General features: G+C 47.2%; 1 protein-coding gene across 1 annotated transcript; it reads left to right on the forward strand.

Annotated features, from left to right (window-relative positions):
- Window positions 1–984: 984 nt before the first annotated feature.
- LOC141164694 (E3 ubiquitin/ISG15 ligase TRIM25-like) lies at window positions 985–3900 on the forward strand. Its single transcript, XM_073650181.1, is given in 2 exon segments — window positions 985–1105; window positions 2433–3900. Coding segments are annotated over 2 exon segments (1587 nt in total). The 5' UTR covers window positions 985–986.
- The last annotated feature ends 4783 nt before the right edge of the window (window positions 3901–8683 follow it).

Below are 8683 nucleotides of genomic sequence, written 5' to 3' on the forward strand. Positions count from 1 at the left end.
TAGGATAGTTCATCTATATCTGATCAGTGGGGGTGTCACACCAGACACCCCCTCTGATTCGCTGTTCCAGGCGCCGGCACCAACCGGATGTGCTCAATTGTGGAGCTGCACAGCTCAGCTGTATAGTGGTAAGTCCGGGTATTGCACATCCGCCCCCTATTTGAATCAATAGTCCCAGACAACCCATCTAAATAAATAGGGCAACTTCAGGATCAAAATCAAAAACAGCCCTTAGCATCCAGGACACCTCAATTTAAATTGCATCCAATCCTCATCTTTCCGTCTTAGCTTTCTGGCCTCTTCTGTAGTAAAGTGCCGTGTGACTCCGGAAAGAAGAGATCGGACATTGGGGCGACCGGAAAAGTGGGTATGTTACTTATTTAATTTTTTACCAATACTCAACTAATCTTTTCACTCTCCTGCCGCCTCGATTCCCGCTGTTAGGTCTAACTCTTTCAGCCTTCGAGCTCCGCATATTCGGCCTCTTTACTGTAAGCCAAGAAGTACGGTCGGGTCCAGGTCTCAGAGGTCACTGGGTGTCATGAGGTGACGGTGCACGTCTTCACTTCATGATGTCACAACCTTATAACACACAGTGACATCATCGGAGCGGTGAGGGGAATATTATTTTTTATTTATCCAACATTCGTATCTACGAGTTGTAGGTAAGTCGGGTGTTTGTAAGTCAGGGACTGCCTCACTCTAGGTAGTGCTGCAGCATAGACATTCCTGAAATACAACATTATCAAAACAAATCCATTTTCAACTGTGTTGAACCTCTCCATTTTATCTAAGGTATAGTGAGAGGTAAAGCCTCCTCTATGCTGTCTTAAATATACAGCAGCCAGAAAATATGATTACGATAAGTGTCCAATCGTTCAGCAGTTCTGATCTAGTGATCTAGCCCTGCCCTGTGGAAAAAAAAACTATGAAACCTGCCCTATGTCAGAGAATTGTAGTTTCATTTCTCTCTTCCTTTGTCAGCCATGGCGTCTGCTGATCTGAGAGACGAGCTGCTCTGCTCCATCTGTCTGAGCACTTATACAGATCCTGTAATGCTGAGATGTGGACACAACTTCTGCCGGGTCTGTATTGATCGTGTGCTGAAGCTGACGCGCCCCCTGGACTGAGTGTGCACGTGTGTGGGATACCCGGAGCCGGGTCTCTGGGGGTTGTAGTCTCCGTGGCGGTGACATGGTCCCGTGGCTCAGGGTGGTCAGGCCAATGGCGGTCTTTTTATAGGGTTTTTTATGGTTAATTGTCCGACTACGCCACCCGTGGATTGCGGTCAGTGCGGACCGCCGCTGCAAGGCAGGCCGCTGGGGCTGATGGTGTATGCTGCTGAGGTAGTGTGACTCCCCACGGGAAGAGTGCAGCCCCAGGGCAGTGTAGTAGATGATGGGGGTGATAGTGCACGGGCGTCCCAGCACTAGTAGTGCTGGTGCGGCGATGAAGCATAGAGACGTGGGGTTGCAGTTCAAGTTCTTTACTCACAGTTCTTTATATTCCAAGTCACTCCGCCGACAATGACTGCCCAAGCCGTGCTGCGTCCACCAGATGCGGGGGCTCGGTCAAGCCCCAGGCAATTCCAGAGTGTGTCACAGGACTCCCTTCTATTCCTTTCTCTGGCCGTGCCCCACCAGTGACACTACGTCTGTCCAGCTCCCGCGAGCCTTCTCTTGGGAGGGCTTCGTGCTCACTTCCCTGACCCTATGTGGTGTGCCTTTCTAGTAGGTGTAGCGAGGGGTCGCACCAAGAGATGATCACGACCTCCGGTTCTTGGTTAAGGATTAGTCGCCTCTACCAACTTGGGATCCGGTACCCTGTTCTGCCAACCCGTCACCCGCAATCTCCTGGGCCTTTAGGGTTCCTTCTGCCTTCGGGTCTCTGGGCCTTTCTACACTTTGGGTGCTTCTCTTTCCTTTGCTGTTCCTTTCTGTTTCTGTTCCTTTCTGTTTCTGTTCTTTCTGCTGGCTCTGGCCTTCACTCCAGGCCTGCCTCGTGGAGCTGGGCCCAGACTGAGCCACAGCTCCCTGTCAGCCCTCTCTGGCTGAACTCCTTCTCTCACTCCTCTGACTGAACTGACTACTGTTCTAAGATGGTGCCCTCCTTATATGCCTCCCTCTCTGTGTATGAGCCCAGGTGACTTGCAACCAATGGACTCCTACCTATGCCCAGAAACCCAACCCCTATCTGCTCCTACATCACTGGGTTTTCCTCCCCCTGCCCCACTCCAGCCAGGGACAGGATCTGTCGTGCCTGCATTACTGTCTAATGGGAGCACCGTTGAGCTGTCCCCCGGAAATGGGGTGTGTGTGATGCATGCAACCTACCGAGCCCTGGTCCACATTCTATCCTTACCCGGGAGTGGAATATCACACCTCTGGTTGAGGTGCAATACCCCTGTAGCGGCCGAACCCTCGGGGCGCTACAGATACACAGGACGAGTCTGGAGTTTATTCCTGTCCTGAATGCAGAGAAGAGTTTCTGGAGCGGCCGGCGCTGATGAGGAACTTTGCTCTGCGTAAAATAATGGAGAATTTCCTGATTACTCCACCAACACAGATGGAAACCAGGATCTGCAGCACTTGCTGTGTGGACTCTCCTGTACCTGCTGTTAGATCCTGTCTACACTGTGAGGCTTCTCTGTGTGATAAACACCTGAGGTCTCACAGCAAATCACCAGAACACGTCTTATCTGATCCCAGCACTTCTCTGGAGAAAAGGAAATGTTCTGTCCATAAGAAGATCCTGGAATATTACTGCACTGAGGACGCTGCTTGTATCTGTGTGTCCTGCAGTTTGGCCGGAGAACATCGGGGACATCGGGTGGAGATGCTGGATGAGGCCTTAGAGAAGAAGAAGAAAAAACTGAAAAATGTTCTCCAGAAAATGACAACAAAGAGAGAAGAGACTGAGGAACAAGTCCAGAGTCTGGAGGAGTGCAGGAGAAAAGCTCAAGAAAAAGCATCTGGAGAAGCAGAGAGAGTCACTGCCCTGTGTACAGACATCAGGAGACAGGTGGACGACCTGGAGAAGAAGGTCCTGAGTGAGATCTCCAGGCAGGAAAAGGAAGAGTCACTGTCACTGTCTGCTCTGATCCATCAGCTGGAGATAAAGAAGGACGAACTGTCCAGGAAGATGAGACACATTGAGGAGCTGTGTAACATGACGGATCCACTGACTGTCTTACAGGAACCAGACACCGGTGACTTGTGTGATCCTGAGGAGGAGGGAGGTGATGAGGACACAGGGGGACATGATAAACAGCCCCATGATGGAGATGACCTGGATGTGGCTGTGATCTCACACACATTACACACATTATGTGATGTAATATCAGGTATAAGGAGCGGGATCTATGTGGAGGGTCCTGCAGACATATTACTGGATGTAAACACAGCTGCTAATAATCTCCTTATATCAGATGACCTGAAAACTGCAACCTGGACAGAAGAGAAGCAGAAACGTCCAGAAACAGCAGAGAGATTCCAGGCGGATCAGGTGATGAGCAGGAGGGGATTTACCTCCTGATGACATTACTGGGATGTGGAAGGCAAGAGAAATGGTTTATTGAGGGTGGTGATGTGTTATCCCAGTATAGACAGGAGGGGAGGTCAGTCATACATTGGAGATAATAACAAGTCCTGGGGTTTGAGTAGATGTAATAATCAATATTCAGCTATACATAACAGAAAAGAGATCTGGTTATTTCACCAGATCTCCAGTGATAGAGTCAGGATATGTCTGGATTATGAGGCCGGGCAGCTGTCCTTTTATGAGCTGTGTGACCCCATCAGACACTTACACACCTTCACTACCACCTTCTCCGAGCACCTTCATGCTGCATTATGTGTATGGGACTGTTCTATAAAGATATTAGGGAGAAGCCGTAACTGAGAGAAACCATCATAACAGAAGAAATTTGGACATAGATTGGCGACAAAAATGATAGTCTGATAGAACAATTGATTAAAAGGATTTGAAGACAAGGCTACCGGTTACGATCTCTTACATGTCAGTTGTCCCTATGGCTAAACCCCCAGGGGTATATGATCCGTTGTGCAATTATTGGTTGCTTCGGTGTACCGAGGATGATATCCTCTCGGAATACTGGTAATATATAATCTCTATACCCCATGTATCTCCACAGTTATGTCCCAGGTGTTATATAGTAAGATTGAGCCTTTTCTTACAAATAAATATCAGATTTTTGCTGATACTTAAACTATTTTTTCTAATTAGCTCCTATAGTTCTACTTTAAGGCTATGTGCCCACGTTGCATTTATGAAGCAGAAAATTTCTGCTGCATAAATGCAAGTCCTCTCCCGGAAAAACGCATGCGGAATTCCGCACGCGTTTATCGCGCTTTTTTCGCGCGTTTATCACGCGTTTTCCACATGCGGAATTGCCTTGCGTTTTTTATGCATTGAACAAAGGCAATTCTGCTTGCGGAAACGCAAAATTAAATGACATGCTGCGGATTTTTGAACGCAGCATAAACGCTGCGGAAAAATCCGCAGCATGTGCATAGAACTTGCGGAATCCCATTGGGGACCATGGGGTGCGTGTTACCAAGCGTTTTTCAAGCGTTTACGCTGCGGAAATTCCGCATCAAAAACGCTTGAAAAATGCTACGTGGGCACACAGCCTTAAGAGAACCTATCACCTCAGTCATGCTACACAAACAGGGCCTCAAGAATCCGAGCTTGGATGTACAATTGTAGCCAGGTATATCTTACTCTGAAATGCTCCGGCATACTTGGTATGTACACATATTAAAGAGACCTATCAATCATCTGCAGCGGTGCCAGGAAAAGCTGTCGGGGGATGGTAGCTGGACAAGTGTCGTCTCCAGCTATGATTCCTGGCTAGAACTTAAAGTTCAGCCAGGCACTGATTTTGGGCAGCATGAATCTATCTGGTGACAGGTTCTCTTGAAATCCTGGGCTCCTTTTATTTCCAGGTACCTTTTTAAAAACATTTTTATAACAAAACCCAATCACTGTTGATGTAATCATGAGTAAGAGAGCTGAGTGGAGAACACCAGAAACGCGTAGATGTTCCGACCTATGGACTAATAATGCATGTGAAGGTGTTTTAATCATATAAAAATAAAGTTGAAGATTTTATACCGTTGAGCTGGATTTCTTTTACTACACTCTGGTCTAGAAGACTCCTTTGTTATGGGTGTTCAGGATCTGGAACTATACTAACTATACTAACTAGCCTAAGTCCCCTGAAGAAGCCAGTCATGGCGAAACATGTCGGGGAAGCTATGAGGGAACATTAATCAGCTCTAGTGGTCTTGCAACTGACATCTACTGTATAATTGTTCTTAGAAAAGCTATCCTAGATAGTGGACTGCAGCCATTAATCTAGGTAGGAGATACACTAGCTTTACGAGAGTGCTATCCCATAGAGTAGTGTTCCCCAACTCCAGTCCTCAAGGCCCACCAAGAGATCATGTTTTCAGGATTTCCTTAGTATTTGACAGGTGATGTAATTATTGCCTGTGCAGGTTATGTAATTATCACCTGAGCAATACTAAGGAAATCCTGAAAACATGACCTGTTGGTGGGCCTTGAGGACAGGAGTTGGGGAACTCTGTCATAGAGGAGTCCCAAAGAAATGCTTCACAGCAATACCACCTGAGTTATTTTAATCTTTATTTGTTAGACCATATTAATTAATTATAATAAAACTCAAGTTTTAATCACATTATGCATTAAGTTGGGTCCATTTACCCTTTAGGTAATTTTTTAGTAAGACTAAATACATGCACACACCTTGGCAAAATGAAATTATACTGTTTACCGAAAAGATAGAATAGCAATTAACATGTATTATACTCAGCCTTCATGGGGAGCTTTAAGTTATACCATTTGGGGCCAGTTTAACACCATGAGAGTAGTCTTCCTTCTGCATCATGCGGTATCATTTTGACATTGTGGTTTATTGTCAATGTGTTTCAAAGTCAAACTGAATCCTTCCTCAAGACAACCACATGTTGAGGAAGGAGTCAGATTGACTTTGAAATGCGTTGACAATAAACCACTGTCCTTCAAAATCTGTCTTCGGATCCTTTTTGGAATCAGCAGCGCAGATGAAGTCCACATCTCCTGTTTTTATGGTATATACTTCACACGTCCGTGGATGATGCAGCAGCTGACAATTGTGCAAAAATAGCGGTTGTGTCACACACAACCCTATCATCAGATGAGAAATTTACCATTATTCACTGACTGTATTACTTGGATAACACCTTATTGCGCTTTGCAATCCCTTTCTTTGTCTAACTCTACTTTTTTTACCTGTGAGATATCATGACATTCACCATGTGTTGTTGATGCCTCTGTCTAAACAGTGGGATGGTCTTATCAGTATGAAGAGGGCTCAGCTCAACACTTTGTCCTGGAAATGACTATGTACCTTGCACTCCCTGGTATCTCTGTTCCAGAAGACTAAGGGTACCGTCTCATATAACGACGCACCAGCGATCCCGACAACGATGTGACCTGGCCGGGATCGCTGGTGCGTCGCTAAGTGATCGCTGGTGAGCTGTCAAACAGGCAGGCTCACCAGCAATCAGGGGAGCAGCGTCATCGTGGAAAGAATCTTTCCACGATGTCCTGCTCCTGGTTACCAGCCTGCCGCTAGCGATCTCGCTATGTGAGACGGGGGCTTAAAGGAAAACTGAAACTAAGACCAATGAAGTGGAATAATCAAACAACTGAATTATTAAATAATTAACTTTATCCAATATATTCTGAAACAATACTCGTTGTATCATAGATTGAGAAAGATGTGCGGGCCAAGTGTATTTATGTGTGTAACGTAAAGGGAACCTGTCACCAGAAAAAACACTATTAACCTGCAGATATTGGGTTAATCTGCAGGTTAATAGCGTTATTAACCTGCCCGGTGCCTGTGACGCGCCCCCTGGGCCGTGAGGTATCCGGTGCCGGGCCAGTAGATGCTGGGGGTTGTAGTCACAGTGGCGGTGACCCGGTCCGTGACCCAGGGCGGTCAATCCAAGGGGAATTATATGTATAGGTTTAATTAAAGAGTCCGACTACGCCACCTGTGGAATGCGGCTAAAGGGGCCGCCGCTGCGGAACAGTCCTCTGAAGCTGGTGGTATCGCAGCAAGGATGTTATGACTCCCCACAGGAAGAGTTAGCTTCAGGGCAGGGTGTGGATGTTGGTGGTTGTGCAGGGTGTCGTAGTGCAGTAATAACCACAGGGTCAGTATAGTGCAGTCCCAGGGTCTTTACTGATGACAATTAGACAAGCCTGAACTGGGGTACTGGCTAGAAGTAAGAGTCCGGTCAGCCTGGAAGCAAACATAGAATCCTCCTTGCCAGGTGAAGTTGTAGGCCTCCCCTTCTCACTATACTCTTTGGCTTTGCTGCTTGTAGCTGTGCTATAGCCCACGTCCCTGAGTGTAACGTTCTGTGCTCACCCGTATGGCTGGCAGCTCGGGCCTTACTCATGCGCTGCTTCCACGTAGCGGTGCTGGTCCCTCTGTGCTGCTGAGTCTCCGGGCGTCTCATGGGGCCAGGAGACCTTCAATCTCCTGCCCTATGGTATCTGCTGCTGGGCCTTCAGTGCCCCACAGCCTCAGACTCCGGTGTCCGGTCCTCTGTGTTTCTCTAGCTAGGACGAGCTACCTCAGCTCCAGTCCCTAGCTCTTGTCTCCTCGACGTCCTAAACTCAACTCCTGACACTGAGACAGACTAACCCCACCTCCAGATCCAGTTGCCAAGGGGAGTAGCCTCCCCTTGCTGGTCTGGAGCCAGGAAGGTGTTGCATGTGTATTGTCCCTGACTAAAAGGACCCCTGCTTGCTTCCAGGTATGTCATTACCTCTTTTGAGGGAGGCAATGCCACTGTGGCAACCAGACCCCTGGGGTGCCACATTCCCCCCTAGTTAACTTCAGTACTCCGGGACTGAGAATATTTTTCAAAATTAACAAATAACAATAACAAGGCACTTAGAAAATTATAAACATTACAGTCTTGAACAGGTTACAGCATAATCTGCAACCAGGTGTCCATTCCACTGAGCAAAGTGCAATTTGATGAACATGAGGGACCCGTCCGAAAACCCTCAACGTAGGCCCAGGGCGTGGCTGCAGGGCATTGGTGATCCGGTGTTGGACCACGTCTTCGGCCACGCCAAATGGGTTTTTGTTCTATGGTCTTTTAATATAGCACCAATAAGGGGCACTTTAACAAGTGCAACTATTTACAATGGAAAGTTCTTTGGTTATTCACCGTCCATAACCTACAAGTCTTTGTACCCCTTTCGGGTAATTGGATAAACACATAAAAATTTTTTCAAACTGGCAATGTCTCTGGCATACCCTTACAGGTAACTATATACAGCATACATTTTAATACTCTTATACTTTAAACTTTCCATTTTAGTTTCTCCAACGAGCAGGGAGCTGACCTTTTGTACTCCTGGTCGACCTACGTAGTACACTGGTGGTCACTGCGCTACCCTGGTCCCTTGTGTCTACCCCTGGTGTGGTGTGTTCAGTGTGAACTACACTACAGGTAGTCTGAGGTGGTACTGGTAGGCTGGGTAATCTCCTACGGATTCTTTGGCTCACCATGGGTATGACAGGTTCACTACTAGCAGAGGGTAGATTCTCCTGGTCTGCTGATGATGAGGC

Source organism: Phyllobates terribilis, unplaced genomic scaffold (assembly GCF_046119375.1).
Source record: "Phyllobates terribilis strain yellow unplaced genomic scaffold, ASM4611937v1 Scaffold_10__3_contigs__length_209671492, whole genome shotgun sequence".
In the NCBI taxonomy this organism is placed as follows: Eukaryota; Metazoa; Chordata; class Amphibia; order Anura; family Dendrobatidae; genus Phyllobates; species Phyllobates terribilis.